We start from the raw sequence: 18572 nt of genomic DNA, 5'->3' as shown, positions 1-18572 counted from the left end.
ATGTATGTATTTTATAGTAATTGCTTGTTCACTATGCATTTCTGTGGAAATGGTGCAGAAGTTTCAAAAATACATACATACAAATCTGGTCAATTCTGGCAGAAACTGAAAATTCAAAATAAAATTCTACTTGAATCAGCAAAACACAGAAGCCCTTCAGACACACTTATACAGAGAGAAATGTCAGAGCTGCTTTCTTACAGTGAGATCTCACATAGCTGTGGTACATTTGTGAATATCTCAATCACATGCATGTGATTGATTATACAGGCATTTCCCACCCAACTGTCATCCTTCGACCCAGAGTGCAAATTTAAACTTTCATTTTCTTACTGTGTCTGTCTACTGTAACCCCAGCGCTAACGTTTTGCCTTCAGGTGACTTTGAAATCACTCGGCCTAGGGTTAAAGTGAACTGAATATAACCACACCATTGAACACTATACATTTAACACTGGCAGCAATTATTAATACCTGGTGTGGTAAGTATCTTATCACAGGGAATTGTCTGGATGATGGATTAAGTTACATTGTTAAATTCAGCTTCAAACATTATCTCATACAATTAGCCAGACATAATTAGGCACTAAAGTGAGAGGGTATTAGTAGTCAATCATGATGTTGTTAATCTTGTGGCCTATGCCAATTCTCATAAGGTGAAGGCCAAGATGGACTACAGCATTTTTATTTGACTAGTATTTATGAATTCATGTATCATTATCTAAATATTACCTTTGATTGAGATCTCATTAAAGGTCTCTCTGTCTCATATCAAAATGTCAATAACCCTCCTAAGATGGGAAATGTCATTGACTAAGACTGTACTTATTAATCTAATAACTTCAAAAATGATCACAGTTGCCTTTCAGAAAATGATTTCTTCTCATTAGACCCCCATTGTCAAGTTTATTTTTCTCTCTTCAAAAATTAGCATACATTCTTCAAAGACAGATAATGAAAAAAAATGTGGAAAGTTATTCCAGAAAAGATGCCACAATCATCTTGAAGGGCAAACTGTAAATGGAAACCAGTCTTGTTCTCAGTTAGTTTTTTTCTGAACATTATATTGCCAACTTCTGCTTCCTCATTTCTCCTTCTTATAACAATTATTGTAAATCAGTTTGTAATACAAGTAATAACAATAATGTGAGGGGTTAATACTTAAGGGTATAACGATTAGCTTTCCCTTGAATCCACAATAGATGGAACTTGCTGGTATATATGCAAATACATTTCATTGGGCTGAGCTGACATGCTCTCTGAAGAGGTTTATGCCCAAGGAAGTTTATGCTGGAATAGAGTACTGATTGTCTTTGCTGTAGCAGACAGCTACCGCTTGAATTATTTCTGTAGCCCAGAAAGGGATCTTTTAAACATCCATTCACTAGTCCATATGTGTTCAGATGCCCTTGTGCAAATGGACATCTACATTAACAGGTGGAGAAGGTCCATCCATACTGTACCTACTGACCATGCTAAATTGTGGAAAACACTGATCATGATTAACTAAAATATCAGATATAATCTCCACTCCCTTTTCCTCTTTTGACTGCACTGTCAGATTCACATAACCATGCTTTCAGATGGTGATTATTATTACGCGGACAATCAGATTATTTGACATTTACTCTAAATACTGGCAATAGCAGCTTTCCCAGGCTGTACACCCTTGCCAAGTGAACTTAGTTTTGTTTGAGAGAACATGCCAAAGCCTTGAGGTGTGCATGCTCATAACCCAATGTTTTAGAATCCTGGTTTGTAAGCAAGAAACACTGCAGTTGATTGAAGTGGATCATTTGGATGTCACAGCAAATTGTGGCTTATTGAAGGTTTCCTGGTTTTAAAATTTTATTAGTGGTAGAAGGAGAATGTAAGCCTGAGGACTCTCCAATAAGCATGAGCCAACTAGAGGTTACATCTGAATGCAGCCATAAGCAAGAAAATCAACCGCCATATCACAATTTGTCATTCTGCTACTAAAATGAAAAAGAAAACTATTTGAAGAGATATACCCTTGTTGTTTAATGATTTCTTGTTTTTGGCTTCTAAACAGCAATGCCATTTGTGGCATGTACAATAACAATCTTGGATCTCACCAAACATTTCTGCTAAAGGAAGAATTTCTGTCCACCGTGCCCAACTTCCCTCTTACTGCAACCCAAAATGCTGCTCTTGTGGGACAGGGAACCATCAGGAATAGCATGAAGAGTGAATTGGAGGACTGCAGTGGGAGAGAGGAGTTGGTGACACCCCCCCCAACTATTTTCTCTCATGCTAGTCTCCCTCACAGAGTTGTTGCAAAGATTTAAAAAGGATCTCACAGGCACTGCCCCCAAAACTTCAGAGGATGTAAAGAATAACAAAGCAATAAATAAACAATATTAGTAAACAGAAGCCTTAACAATATATTCCAGCTATGGGAAGAATATACTTCAAGTTGACTTCAATTACTATTATAAAATAAACGTATCAATATGAAAATACACCTCAGTTATGGTATGATGATATTAATACATGATGCTTTGTTAATCATTACATAGTGAATTACAAATCTTGTAACATAAATAACAAAATTATATATGGACTAATATAAGCTGTAAATTAAGTATATACCACACAGCTGACAATTACATTTATGTAAGTTTTCAGGTCTATATGTAGTTCTGAAGCTATAGCTATGCATGCTTTCTGTCTCTCATACATGGGGTTTTTTATATCAAAGGTTAGAACAGCTCTGAAGCTATATAAATAGTGTTTTAATGAACTCTTGAACAGCTCTCGATCTTGAGTTTATGATCTATGCAGAACGCAAACAAGAGCACAGGACTGGTCTCAGGGAAGACTATGCCAGTGAAATGGAACTGGTGTTGCAAGGAAGCACTTATGCAACACAGTAGCATTGTGAAAGGGGGTACTTTGAGGGAGGGGCTGTCAGCATCCACTTGCAGCCAACCTACATTATGCAAAATAGGCCAAAGCTACTTTTTATGCCATCAAGTCACATCTGACTTTTGGCGACTCCTAGTGGGGTTTTAAAGGGAAGAGACATTCAGTGATGGTTTGCTATTGCCAGCCCCCATGTCACACCTCTGGTATTCCTTAGAGGTCTCCCATCCAAATACTTGCCAGGGTCAACTCTGCTTACCTTCTGAGATCTGACGAGATCAGGCTAGCCTGGTCAGGGCCAAATCTACTTACACCATTACAATTTGATGAGACCTGAACAAGGCTGTTAATGATAGGACATTTTGGAGGTCATTAACTCACAGGGTCACTGTGACAAAGAGTTAATCTTTGAGAGAAGCTCATAAAAAAACTGGCAGGGAGTGGGCAGAGCTAAGGCACTCACTCTCTCTTTTCTGGAAAAGGGAGGAAGTCTAGTTTTGGTAACCTGCGTGTTTAGTAGCTGTTTTTGACTTTGGAACCTGAGGGTTCAGATTTGCCTAAGCGGTTGTGAAACAGGCAGATTTGCCTAAGCGGTTTTGACAGGCAGAGATTGGGAGGAAAGGAACCTTTTTTCAGGTCACTGAAAGGGAATAAGCTCTGGGAAGGAGATATTCCAGATAAGGGGTTGGTTAAGAGATTACTGCCACAAAAGTGGGGTAGTTCTATAGAGAGAACTGGAAGAGAGATTTGAGAAACAATCTCCATACTTCTTTGTTCTCTGAGGGGAGAGAGATTGTATAATCGCCATACCTCCCTGTTAGCTAGGCAGCAGAATCTAAATAGGAACATCTATAGGAAGTTCTGTGAACTGAATTTGAGAACCATTTAATAACTGTAATTCCCTACCTACCGTTTCCCCTCCAAGTTCATACCTTGTACAGTGTTTAATAAATCTCTGTTACTTGGTTGTTAACTTGAAAAAGCCTCTCTGCTGTCTCATTTCTACTGAGGTAAAATATGTAAAGAGACTAAGGAGAAAAAATAAAACACCAATCAAACATTTTGGAAAGTAGTCTCTCTCTCGCTCGGTATGCACGGATTGTGATTGTTGCCATGAGTCGGAAGCAACTTGACGGTACTTAACCTATCCAAAGTGGATAGGATTTGGCTATTAGTTTGATAAAAGCTTATCAACTCACTTGTCCTATGTCATCAACCCGGCTACTATGGCATAGATCAGCTATGTCTCTACCAAGTCAGCCCTGAACTGCAACTTTTTAAAAAAAGCTCTGTAAATATCTCTTGTATAGTTAATTCTCAGTCCTTTTAAGACAGTAGGCAGTGTGCCAAAAAAGCTTATAGCGCAATTGTATGTGAAATTACTTGTCATTTCTCTCTCTTTCTCTATAGCTATCACTCTGACTTGCTTACCATCAATTATAGGTCTGAATTGCCTTTTTAATGACAAAAACATTTTATATTTGCCATAGAACATGATGTCAATGGCAGTGAAAAACCTTATCTAGGACAAGTCTAAAATATGATCCCAAATAGTTATACCTGTAGTTCTTTCCCATTCTGCAGGAATATGTTAAGGATACATAATGAAAGATGAGGCTAACAACTTGCAGGACAGTGATGGGGACCAAGACCCATAACAATGCCGAATTTACAATTATGAGAACTAAGAAGTCATTTTTTTTAACCTATTGGCAGAATAAGAGGCTCTTAGTGACTGACTGGCGTTGAAGGGTATTAAATCACGACCATACAAATTTCTATTTGATAGTGTATATGGATGGTAATATATTAGGTGTTGTAAAAGTACACTTGTCTTTGTCGGGGGCACTGGCTACTTTAGGTTAATAACTTCAGAATGAACACATACTGATCTTTATTCATCAGCAATACCAGTATGAATGAGATTCTCCTCCTCAAATAGATAAATTACATGATGTTGAGGGGGTGGGGGAAGAAGCTTAATCAATTAAGGCTTGTTTTGCAAGTAACCTGGAGAACCTTTCTTGATATAGGTCATTTTTTCCTATTGGAAGTTTGTTTTACCAAATTATATAGATTTATCTGTAAGATCACATCTCTCCCCCTACACTCTGCCACAACAGCTTCACTCATTGGAGCAGGGTCTTCTGCAGGTGCCAGCCTGCAAATGGGCAAATTACAACTCCTCATACATTTGAGGATACAAAAAAGCCAAAATTCATAGGGTGATAATGCAAGCATTAAAAAAAATAAGCAATCTAACTGTATCATCTACAGAAAAATATGAAACTGCCTCGAGCAAATGGTTTTGCCAGTACCTTTGACAACATGGATGTCTGGTATGGACCAAAACTGATGTTAACTAGGACCTCATGGGAAAAGTATAAAAATCAATTAGTTTCCCTCCCCCGCATCCTCATTCGCCAAGGGGGTAGGTTAAAGGCTGGATGTGGGTCCTGTTCTGCCTCCTTTGACACATTCATGTCAGGGCCACAAGAACTGAAAGGGGTGGAAGACTGCCTTCATCTGGTCTCTCTTCCTCTCCATGACATCTCACATGCAGCTAGTGGGAAGAGCTTGCTTAGCTCCTCCTCAGCCTGTGTTCTAGCCCCCCTTTTAAGGACTGGGTGGCAAGCTGTACAGGCCAAGCAAAGGATCTGTCCTCCTGACTGGGGCCACAGTTGCAGCCAAAGTCCACCCTCAGTCCGCCCCCATGAGCACTTGCACTTCTGACACTTCAGTGGCCTGGCCTGTTAGAGGCTTTAAAGGTGTTGGGTGGCCACTGCGGCCCCTGCCACTGGTCATCAGTTGCCTGGTGGTCAGGGATGGCATCCAGCCATTGCAAGGCATTTCACAGGCTCTGCCAGGTGAGAAAAGGCAGCACATCTTCTTGGGCATCAGCTATGACCCATTTTGGGGTGGAGGCTTCAGCCACAGAGGCTGCTAGTAGCAGGGTGAATTTGAGATCAGCTGGGGGCAGGGATGGTCTTATAACTAGAGTGTACACTGTGATAAGAAGAGGTTCCTTAGCAAGGGTGAGTATGCAAAAGGAGAGAATTCAATAACTGGGATGCAACCCCACAAAATGCTGACATCATTAAGATGGTGCCTTAGACCTCAGAAATCAAAACCTGTCACACGGGAGGAAACAGTCTGTAAGTTATGATGACTGTAAAGCTACATTAGGTTTTAAGGCTATGAGACCATGGAGGTGATACAAATGTCAGATCACTATTACAAAGTGCAACCCCGCTGGAAATGACTGCCACATTCTTTAACAGCTAAAGGGTAGTCCCACAACTGAGTGGTAGAACTGACCTACGATCTGGTGATAGCCATATAAGATGGCAGTTCTTATATTAATTTGCATTAGTAAACAGTACAGATCTCTGAATAACTGGGAATTAGCTACCATTTTCTCTCTGATAAATGGTTTTATAATATTCAAAGCTCTGACAAAAGATTATATTCATACACATATCCATACATATACCACCAGAAAATTTTAGTTTTGATATTACTAAGCAATAAGTATAAATGCAAATTTTTCTTCATGGAGAAACATATGAAATTATGTTAAAAAGGAGCATATAAAAAGTCTTCATCATCTTGCTTCTGCAAGACTGAATATTTACCAACATGAGTTAAGAGGTGTTAATGAATGATTCATAATTTATATTTGTATAGGCACCACTAATTTAGTGCTGCAGCTCTTCATAGAAAGCATTAGGAACAGTATGATTATATTGCCCATACATGAACAGGTGGAAGAGCTTGAGAAAATAATTCTATTTTGACTATGTAAGTAAATTTATGTAAATTATCACCAATCTATGTATTCCTTTTACTAGAAAAACTGTATGTAAGATAAATTCTGCATTCAGCCATTCTTCACTCCGAATATTAATTTCAATCACTTATTTAGAACAACAAAAGATATCACTTAAGAATAAGCAAAAAACTTACCACTCCAATTGAAAAATAATTATTGATGATACTGTTAGGCACTGGATCTCCTTTCTCGTCTTTATCATTGGGTGTTACTTCAAATTTCCATCTGTCCAGTAAGATCTCAGTGCTGTTTTCAATATCTTTTAAGATCTTCAAAAGATTCTCACCTTCATACCCTGTAAAAAAAAAAGGGTGACTTTGAATACAAACAACTTCACCAACATTTGATTTTCTTGAGTAAATTTAGGGGCCATCATTTCACCACCAGCATTTTAAAAACCTTCTAGGTTGACCAACTAGAAATACATGTAAACAACAGATCTTGGTGAAATGTGAACAAAGATGACAAAGAAATTGAGGGCAGAATCTGGTCTGCTCAGCTGATCGTTGATTTTTTTTTTCCTACTGGCAAACAGAACAAACAGGAGTGGTAACAAACGTAACATCTTTACCTAATTTGATCTCATAACTAGGGATGTGCATTCAGATATATCAGGTCTGAATATATTCCTGAAAAAGACCTTGTTGGTATTCTCCAACTATATTCAGGTCTCCGGATGGTATTCAGGATTTTTTGGGATACCGGAAAAATCCTAGAAATGTTAAGGAGTAACCAGGAATATTGGGAGCCAGCATTTTAAGGCTCCCAGGAATTTCTCCCTATAATTTCCTGCATTTCTGTGTCTTCCCAGGGCTTAATATTGGGTTGGAATGGTATTTTGACAATGCTATTCATGTCCTTTGAAACTTTTTTTGTTTGTTTTGCAGCATTGTATTCTTTGCTTAAGTTGGTTTGTATCCTGTTTGCACTAGATTCTCAGGTTTGACATTAGCTTAGATTCTTTGGTTGGACATTGGCTTAGGTTCTCTGATTTTACATGTATCGGGCTTGCAACAGTTTTGGGAGCCCAACTGCACTTTATTCTTCTGCATCAACTTTCTTTGTTGTTGGCTGGCTTTGAAAGGAATAATGGAAAAACACTTCCAAAATTTGTGATCATGGCAGAAATGCAATAATGGCAGAAATGCAAATTATTTTGCATTTTTCCATTCTCAACAACAAATGTTTATTATGTAAGACCATAAAAAAGTATAAAGAATCTTGGCTAAGGACAGTAAGTGTTTATTTCTTCCACTACTTAAAAATTCTTATGCACTCATCATAAGGATTCAAAATTATAAGGCTATCAAACTCCTGTGAAACAGACATCATCACCGTACAAGTAAATCAGGAGTTGCAATGTTGTCACTGTTTTAGGTGGGCATGAAACAATGCTACTCTATCAACAAATCATCATGCACCACCAATATTACAAGGGACACTTGACTAACTGCTACTTTTCACATTCACAGAGTAAGAATGCCAATCTTGTCCCCTCTCTTTTTGCCCCAGCAACATGAAACCCTGTTGCACCATCTAAACTAAGCCAATTTAGCCTGTAGCATGTTTCACTTTAAAACAACCTTTTGTCACCATGACTTTTTCTTTCATCCCTCCACTTTTTCGGGGGGGGGGGGGAATGAACATCCAGACTGATGAAACATCCTAAGTGTCAACACTTGCTTCCTATTTTGTGATACTTTGGCTGGTCATAACAAAAGGTATTGCATGATTTTTAATTTTGTCTGTGTACTTGCAACCTTCTCCAGTATGGGGGGGGGGGGAGAGAGAGATGATTCTTCATACAAAGAAACTAAAATCTTATATTTCTACGACAAACTACAAAAGTAATATTGCCAGTCAATGAGTTTAGTAGTGTTGGAGCTGGTTCTGCAAATTGATAAAGGTTATTTGCTTCATAATCCATAAATCAAGCCAGGAGTTTGCATCATTGAGGAGGAAAATTACTCACCAGCAACAACATTTGTTGACATCCCTTGCGTTCTCCAATCCTATGGGAAAGTTTCAGAAAAAAAATCAGTGTTATGGCACCAGCTACCAGGGAAAAGGAGGCAAAGAATAATGAAAGGAAGAGAATTTGAGCATTTTTGTTTTGTTTTGTTTTCTCCTGATTCCAACTTTTGGCTTGCACACTGGTTAAGCGCTAATCCACCATGGACAGTGCATAAAGAAAGGAATGATGAGGGTAGCAGGGTGGGAGAAAAGGGACTCTGACAAAATGAATTACTGCTGAGTAATTTCCATTGTTAAGTGCCCCCACTTTCTTCCATTCTGCAGAACATTCCAGACAATCAGAAGGAAGCAGCAAGCAGGCCCATAGGAAGGGAGTATACCAGTCAGAAACCTTTTGAAGTATACTGAGCAATATATGGTCATTTTGTGAACACACACATGTAGTAGAAGAGCTCACATTAAAAAGGAAGATTCTAGTATAAAACCTTAGCATATGGTCATGAATTGACCTCATTACTGGATAAGGAAGGACACAGCATTTCCCAAGGAACTGATGCATCCAAAGAAGATGTGAAACACTGACAGCTCTGGACATTTGTGAGTAAAGGACAAAGTGGAACCCAGATATCTGCACTGTCATCACTAGCTATTTTGGACATATAGAAAGGACATGATTTGGTAAGAGAAGAAAACATATTTTATAAAAAGATGACTGTATATTGGTATAAGTAGATCAGTATCTCTGAAAAAGTTGGGTTGTCAATTTGTGGAATCAGCAATCAGAACATTGTTATCTCAGGTTTTTAACAACCCTTTTAAACACTAGAAGCAACATTAGTAGAAGTGATAACTAGAGAAGAATCCATGGGTGGGCAATGACCTTGATCGAGATTAAGTTATTCATGATTAGGAAACTCATTGAAACTGATGACACAAATTAATTTTATATTCTTACTTTATTTATATCCCACCTTTCTCACTGAAATTCAATAGTCTAACCTACTCCCCCTATTGAGACACATGGGAAAGGTCCTCCCCCTTTCTGTCAATCTCCAGTCCTCTTTATTCCTGTTTGGTGGGTGTGCAGCAGAGCAGCTACAATCCAATCAGGATGCATGGAATGCTGGTGGAGCCAAGGGGAGGGGGAAATGACAAGAAAAGTGGTAGTTTGAGTCAGTTTGAGTCAGATAAGGTTTGGACCTCTATGGAGTGAAACTGGAGGAATATTCTCTCAGGAGACTGAGTTGTCTCAGAGCCTGGCTTTAACAGAATGCAAGTGAATATTGTGAATGCTTTGGGAGATATGACTTGAGTTTCCAGAGGGTAAGACTGGAGGGATCCTTTCTTAGGATTAACGCATGGCCGTTTTGCCCCTGGAATCTCCTGAGGGTGTAGCAAAACTCCGAAGGCCACACGCATGGCCGTGGCCCACCCGCGGGATGAATTCTTCCAATTCAGGATCTTCCCTGGATTATCTGAATGCTGTGTTGCCACTATTTCTACTGCCGATTTGCTATAGCTGTGGGAGTTTTACGGTGCGTTTACAAGCTCCCCACTTGTAGCTCTGGCGGCAGCACCATTGACGTCTCCTTCCCCGCCACCTGCGCCTCTCTCCCCCCATCTCCCCCGTGCTCTCCTTGGCCTTCCCCCAGCACCAGCCGGGGTCTTAGCCCACCTCGCAGCCCGAAGCCCCACAGTCAAGAAGTGAGGCAGCAAAGTGGTGAGGCAGTGAAGCGGCAGTGGCTCCTTCCGGTGCCAATGCCATGCACTTCCAGCTGATGCTGCCTCCACCTGGCAAAGGCAAGCCTGAATGCGTTGGCTGGAAGTGTGAGATGTTGGCACCGGAGGGAGCCTCCGCCACTGTGCTGCTTTGTCACCTCGCCACTTTGCTGCTAGACTGTGGGGCTCCGGGCTGCATGCTGCGGGCTGTGAGGTGGGCTAAGACCCCAGCTTGGTGCTGGAGAAAGGCCAAGGAGGGTACGGGGGAGAGAGAGGAGTGGGTGGGGGTGGGGAAGGAGTCACCGCTGCTGCCCCTTCTCATTTGTTTGTCCCTGTCCCCTCTCCCCGTGTGTTTAGTTTTTGGAACGTGGGATTGGAAGGTGTGAGATAGGACAAGGGCAAACATATGTGAAAACAACCATGTGTTAATGTCCAGTGTGACAGAGCCTGGCTTCAAGAAAAGCAGGCTAATTTTAATGAATACCTGTCTCAGAGGTTAGTTTCAGGGGAAAGCTAACCAAAGAACTGGAATTTCCAGAAGAAGTTCTGTTTCTCTCATGACTCCTATGAAGTTCCAGGGAAGGCAAGGCTATTCTAAACTATAACCCAGGCAATAAGAGGGAATAAGAACTCAAAGGCCATCATAGCTACAACAAGCAGCAACATTAATTAAGCTGTGGTAATTTTCCTCACATATACTGGAAAAACTGTTTTTACAAACCACTTGAGGTCAGTCTGTCAGGTGAAAGCTGAGATAAAGACCACACTGGTCAAACTTTGCCTCACACTACCTCTTTCAAATGTTATTTTAAAACCTGTCCTTCACGCCTGGGACTTTAATGGAATTTTTCTGGACAGGATCAGTGCCTATAGAACCCATACTTATAAAGGAAAATCACTTGTTTGTTAAAAAAAAAGAAGAAGAAGAGTTATTTTAAAAGTTATCAACTTGGTGAAAAAACAGATTATATATAATTGAAACCTAAATCCAACTCTAAACACCAAAATGCTAATATCCTAAAAAAATCAGATCACAATATCATGTCAAACAATTACAATAGTCTTTGATTAAACGCTCCATATGAAGTGCCATATAAACTATATTCAGGAAATTGTTCTTTTAGGTATCTGCTTCACTATTTTCGTAGAGATCATGAGAGCTAATTGATCTGGAAATTAGGTGTAGACCACAGCATATCAAGAGGGATCATCTATGTTCTATAAAAGTTTCAAAAATTTGGAAGAAGTCAAGGCTGGCTAGACAACCTTGAGAGGAATAACTTTTACACCCAACAGGTCAAATTTGTGATTTACAGAATTTGAAGCAAATAATTAAGACAAATTCTTTTTCTATATTCCAGAAGAGAAGAGTTCAATTCCTATGACCACTATTGGGGCTTTTAGTGTATTATCTGAGGACAAGCAGAACAAGATATGCTGAAAGTTAAAGATCAAGCCATAGATATATCACAGTTGGCAAAATGTCATGCCCCTTGGCAGGCAGAAGTAAAAAACTACAAAAGATAACCAAGGAGATAGTAGCATAGAATTCTACAGAGAAAGTGTAATGGATCTCAGAAGCCTTGTATTTAAAAACTAGGAGAAGGGGAAAGGGCTCCAAAGTAGAAAGACAGAATTACAATGCAAAAATGGAAGAATTGTTGGGTTCCAGCAGGCATTCAGAACACAATTAAAGGAAGATAGAGGTGCAACTATTTTATTTATTCATTTCATCGTTTATCCTTTAGAAAATTCAGAGAAGCTTATATTGATCTCCTACAGCCTCCCAGTTTAATATCAGCATAGGTTCAAGAATGCACCTAGTGCTATCTGACTAATAAGAAATGAGCAGAAGGAATATTAAAAAATGGAAGAACTGCATGACATCAAAGTTTACTCAATAGGGTCATGTGTCAGGTCTCGTATGAATTACAGTCTTCCATATACTGAAAATAAGATAAGCATAGATAGGTCCGTTTAAAGCTGCTCTGGGACTGTAAATTTTCATACCTTACATAATCAGCAGGGGTCCTGTTTCTTGGCTACATTATTTCTTGGGATTTTGTGCAAGTTGCTACTGTCTTCCCCTTTTAATCCCACACAAAGAAAGCACTGGATGTAAAAATACATTCTTCATGCTTTCAAGACATAACACAAATGAAACAAGAATGGAAGCTTGGTTTTAAATGCACCCTCTTCTTATTTATTCTTTGCCTCCATGGATCCTGGTAGATAGCACCATAAGACTGATTGTCTGAAATCTACTGCAGGATGAGAGAAGAAGGAAAGAACAACTAAAAAAAAACCATCCAAGGTATCAGCCAAACAGGATTTGAGACTGGTTTTTAACATTCCCAAACATTAACATCATAATATTATAGAAAATCATCTTTTTGTTCAAATCAATTCTAAAGGGCAACAAAAACCAACTTATGCTTCTTGTTATTAATGAACAATGTACTAAAATTATATTTAAAATAACAGAAATATCAGTGATTGTATACTACCAGCCTTAAACTCATGGGAGTTCCTACTGTCAGCACGCATCATGACCTGACCACAGCATAAGACCATCGATGCCTGTAGGACTCGGATTCAATGGACTGGCATTAGTGAAGCCCAAACTGGACCTCCCATTTGGGAAAATGACTCTGTCTGAAACTCCTATCCATCTTCCAAGACAATGTAAAGATACCCTTCCCGTTCCCCATCCTCTCAGGTAGAGCACCGCAATGTCTTTTAGCTTGCACAGCTGTTCTATGCAGGGCTAAAAAGACAGCAATACTGAAAGCGATAATCACCTCTAAGCTGGGTCTCCTGAACCAGTTGTTATATGCAGCACTTTGCAGGCCCAGGCTGTAAAGGGATTTATTTCATACATTTTTATCCTACCCTCTCTCCAAGGAGCTCAGGACAGTGTACATTGGGGCTTTTAGTGTATTATCTCCCTCCCCTCCATTTTCTTCTCAAAACAACCCTATGAAGTAGATTACGGATTAGGTGACCCAAGGTCATCCAAAGACTTTTTTGCCTGAGAGATTTGAACACAGGTCTCACAGGTCTTAGTCCAACGCTAACCACTTTGTCACACTGAAATCTTATTCCATACACCTAAAATTTGCACTGTAGTAAATGTATTACACCTGTAAAAAATTTTTTGCAAAAGAAATTGTTTTTTCTTGTTAACAAAATAGGTTTAAATAATTAAATATAGAACATCATAACTTTCATTTACCTCCTCCCCATCTCAAACACCTGGCTAAGTCATTCCCAGTTCCAAGGGGCAGAATGGCAACTGGTGGATGCTTAATCACATTTGCTTTCTCTGTAAATGAAAAAAGTAGACACAGCTAAAGGATAAAGCAGATGAGACAGCATACAGATTTTAAAATACATCACTAATGTCAGTGTTCAGATAAAAATTTAACCCAGCAATTGGTCCAGCTTGAAGGAAGCCTCCTAGCAACTGAGTTACCAATTTTTATTGCCTGCAGTACGTGCTTCCATGATTTATTATTTTCACCTTTTTGGTACCTAACCTTGCAACTGCTGACTAGCCACTGTAGATCTCTGATGTTTTCAGACTACTAGAGAAGAAGAGAATCTTTCAGCTTTCTGTTATCCTCTTTGGAATGGAGTACACAACTGCACACAATGGAACAATTTCCTCCTACTTGAATCTATTTCTAATATTCAGGATATGATAAACTAGGAAAATACCCAGAGATGAGCTTGCTCGGTCAAATCAGACAGTTTGAATAAAGTCAATGGAAACGTGCGTGTCAATTTTGAATGTTTCAATATTGCATCTAATATTTGCACAATCTAGGACCACCTTATAACATACCAAGCAAAACATAGCTCGATACCAAGCTCACCATCCAAGCTTGTCCTCTAGAACCAATGTAAGATTATTTTAACATTTTAAAATAAGATCGATATCAACCATAAGTCTTTGTGGATAGCCTGGGTTATAAATCAAGTGAATAAATATACATAAGAGACTTACAGCATGATGTTGCAAGTTGTTTTTAAGTTATCCAAAGATAACTACAAAGGGGGAACAGTCTCAGCTCTGCACCTCTCCTCAGGCAAACTACAATGTGTTTCCTGTTTCTTGGCATCCTCATGGCTCTGAGAGCAGGGCTACTGGGTAGCCTGAGGAGATAAGCTCTCATAGTCTTGAGAACTGCTGAAAAGACTGGTTTACCCCTTCCCTGACCTTTTTGGGGGCACAGACACCACCGGCAGGGACTATGTCGGTAGGTATGCTTACTTCTCATACGACAGAGAAAGAGAGACCCAAAAGGACTTGCAAAGGAGGAGAAATATAGTTTCTCCATCCCAATTGTGCCACCTGTTCAATGTCATTTCCACCTCCCCCCTTATGGTCTCCTCACTGGGGCCAGGCGCAGAGCTATTCTTGCAGCATGGCAGGTAACTCTTCCAGCACAAGGATAGGTGCTTTTTCCACCCGCCCTCCTTGCCACTGGGAAGCTCACATGAGGCTGGTGGCAGTAGTGCCACAGGAGGCTTCAGCGGATCAGGAATCTGGCTTTGGAGCAGAAGCCACAACACACGTTTTCTGCTCCACCTCCCTGACCCACCATCTCCTGGCAAAGGATGTGCTTTCTCCTCTAAGCTTCTCATCACCACCACGTAGCTGACAGGGGAATGGAGAGGAAGGCAAATCCAACCCAGATCCTCTCCATTGCCTGGCCAGTGGCCACAGTGCCACTTTTTGCTTTAAGCTTCCCACCTCCTATCAGTGCCGGTCAGCTCCATGTGTTGAGAGATCTAATGCAGACCTGGGGCTTGTTTTAGTCTTTCAAGGCACTCCTTTTTTTGGATTGTTCTACTAACCTGAGGGTTCTCCCAGGTTTGTAGAAAAATCTTCCCCAATCTGTATATGGCTCTACTGCATGGATACTCTTCCTTATATGGCAACCACACTGAGAAACCCACATCTTATTGTCTTCTCTGGTAGCCATTAGTATCACAGGAACTGAGAAAGAAGATCATTGTACAGTAAAACCACATATTCTATTAGAGTAAAACAACTGTACTGCTGTGAGAGGGTTCTGTGGTCTATTCCTAGGAATAGCAAAAAAAGAAAAGTACCATTCTAAGATATGGTAGATAAAATTTTAATGAGGAGTGTGTTGTAATACTGAGTAAAGTCCAATGTAATGAAAGAGGATCAGCACTAAAATAAGACATTCATTATAAACAATATATAAAACTGACAAAACAGCTTATAGACCTTTGTTCACTATGCAGCTCTATACTAAACAGCACTTCAACCACACCTTTCAAAAGTTGCTTTTGCTTTCTGCAGCCTCCCTTCCTTTCAGTGCAATCCTATGCATGTTTACTCAGAAATAAATCCATCTTATTCAGTGAGGGTTATTCCCATGTAAGGCTGCATGGGACTGCAGCCTTTGACTACCATGAACACAGGACGTTTTGCTGTCTCAGATGATTTTCAGTTTCAGCTGTATGAAAATGTCAAATTGCAAACATCTGGTAAGTGTTCCCCCACAAAAAGAGAGATCAATAGAAACTATAAGAAATGTTACCTATGCAGTCCAAAATCCAACCTACAGTTCCATCTCCACCACACGCCAATACTCGAAAATCAGGAACATCTCGGAAAAAATTTAATCTGAAAAAGAAAGAACGTATGTGCAATTATCTGCAACCTTGTTTTCTTGATTCTATGAATATAAAACTTACACAGCTGCTCCATTTGCTTAAATTGTCCAAACCGGCTGAAGTCATTTTGCAACAGGACAGCATAGTGGTTATAATTCTCAGATACAATGGGCTAAACTATAAGGCAAATAGCCATCAGATGCTAATTACTGTAAAGTGATCCAATAAAATTAGTTTCATTATAATGTGCAGTTTATTATAGAGATCAGTAAAGTATTCATCTCCTGGGCACTATATTTTAATGTATAAAGAATAATTAGTATATGGATGCCAAGTATCTGTAAGAATATCATTTTTCAGGCAGGGAATTTACAACCCAAGGCTGACTGCAATGGTTTTCAAACACACACTAAAAACAAATCAAAACTTTGGGAGGGGCTGTGGCTCAGTGGCAGAGCATCTGCTTGGCATGCAGAAGGTCCCAGGTTCAATCCTAGGCATCTCCATTTAAAGGGACTAAGCAAGTAGGTGATGTAGAAGACCTCTGCCTGAGACCCTGGAGAGCTGCTGCCAGTCTGAGTAGACAATACTGACTTTGATGGACCAAGGGTCTGATTCAGTATAAGGCAGCTTCATGTGTTCAAATATGTTGCACAGGGTATTCTTGATGATTACAGAATCCTTAATGAAACGAGGAATTCAGAAAAATAGTGAGACTTTATAACAGACTGATATTTATTTGGCTGATGGTAAAGCTCCAAGCTGAAATGAAGATCAGCAATTCACCTGCTGTGTTGGGCCCGGCGGCAGCAATGATGGGGGTAGAGGAAACCAAAGCAGCAAAGGCCTAGAGCCATGATGAGCTTGCTGTTGGTGACATTGGAGAGTGGCCAGGAGAGGGACTGTGGCTCAGTGGTAGAGCATCTGCTTGGCATGTCGAAGGTCCCAGGTTCAATCCCCGGCATCTCCAGTTAAAGGGACTAGGCAAGTAGGTGATGTGAAAAAACTCTACCTGAGACCCTGGAGAGCTGCTGCCGGTCTGAGCAGACAACACTAACTTGGATGGACCAAGGGTCTGATTCAGTATAAGGCAGCTTCATGTGTTCAAGTAAGTCATGTTGGGTGGGTTAGAAAGCCTCAGAGGACCCATGGGCAGAAATTGGGGGGCGGGCGGGTAGGAGCTGCAGCGGTCAGCAATGGGGGGGATAATTAATAGAAGGGGAAATGATTTCCCACGAGTATCACGGGTCCCCACTTGCTTGTCATCAATATGCAAATTATATCTTCTTCAGTAAAGAATGAAACTACTTCCTTCTCTTTAGTGCAGTGATTCCCAACCTTTTTCGAGTCGTGACCCCCTTTTACAATTGCCAAGTAACCTGCAACCCCCGCCACATTTGTATAATAAAGCCATAAATGACATTTTCAATAGGATAAAGAAAACACAATACAAATAGATTTTTCAGAATATAATTCCAACATAATATTTAATTAATTAATTTTATTAAATAATTAATTAATATTTAATGTGATGGTTGTCCTTGCATCTGGGTAACTAGCTTCAAAATTCGTGGCTGAGTGTTTGTTAAAGCCAACCTCATGTCATCCTCAACATTTAGTCTGTTTCTTGTCTTTGTTTTGATATGAAGAAGCGTTGAAAATCCACTCTCGCAGAGATATGTAAAGGCAAATGGAATTAAAACTCGAAAGGCGAGCATGGTGACATTTTTATGCTTTGGGCTGGTTTTACCTGATTACATTAGGGCAGGGGTGGGGAACCTTTTTCCTGCCAAAGGCCACTTGCACATTTATAACATAATTCAGGAGCCATACCGGGCATTGATCTCCCGGCGTGGGGGGGGGGGGAGAGGCTAGGGTTGCCAGGTCTCCAGCCACCACCTGGAGGTTTGCAAACCTAGCAGAGGCTATGCAGGGGAGGGAGAGAAGGAAAGAAGGAAAGGAAGGAAGGAAACAAGGGAAGGAAGGAAAGGAAAGGAAGGAAAGAACTGAAGGAAGAAAAGGAAAAAAAGGAAAGAAGGAAAGAAAGGAAAGAAGGAAAGGAAGGAAGGAAAGGAAGTAAGAAAGGAAAGAAGGGAAGGAAGGGAAGGAAGGAAAAAAGGAAAGAAAGAAAAAAAGGGAAAAAAAGGAAAGAAGAAAAGAAGAAAGGAAAGGAAAAAAAGGAAAGAAGGAAAGGAAGTAAGAAAGGAAAGAAGGGAAGGAAGGAATGAAAGAAAGAAGAAAAAAAGAAAAAAGGAAGGAAGGAAAGAGAGGGAGGGAGGCTTCCCCCACACACATGCACTCGCCAGCGGCCCGGGGATCTCGAGCACACACACACATACACGGGGAGGGCTGGGGGGGACCCTCCGGCGGCAGCGCGGCAAGCGCGCACGCCGGGGGAATGGAGCACGGGGAGGGCTGGGGGGGGGACCCTTCGGCGGCAGCGCGGCAAGCGCGCAGGCCAGGGGAATGGAGCACGGGGAGGGTGGGGGGGGACCTTCCGGCGGTAG

General features: G+C 40.5%; 1 protein-coding gene across 2 annotated transcripts in view; it reads right to left on the bottom strand.

The window, feature by feature from the left end:
• DGKB (diacylglycerol kinase beta) overlaps positions 1-18572 on the bottom strand; it is a 283351-nt gene that overhangs the window by 180995 nt on the left and 83784 nt on the right. For both annotated transcript variants that reach the window (XM_056856965.1, XM_056856966.1), the window contains 3 exons: positions 15990-16075; positions 13646-13735; positions 6852-7012 (listed from right to left, as the gene is read on the bottom strand). In XM_056856965.1, the coding sequence (XP_056712943.1) occupies positions 6852-7012; positions 13646-13735; positions 15990-16075 (337 nt within the window). The remainder of the gene's footprint in view (positions 1-6851; positions 7013-13645; positions 13736-15989; positions 16076-18572) is intronic.

This window comes from Euleptes europaea, chromosome 11, assembly GCF_029931775.1.
Source record: "Euleptes europaea isolate rEulEur1 chromosome 11, rEulEur1.hap1, whole genome shotgun sequence".
In the NCBI taxonomy this organism is placed as follows: Eukaryota; Metazoa; Chordata; class Lepidosauria; order Squamata; family Sphaerodactylidae; genus Euleptes; species Euleptes europaea.
This window is presented reverse-complemented; position numbering and strand designations above follow the sequence as displayed.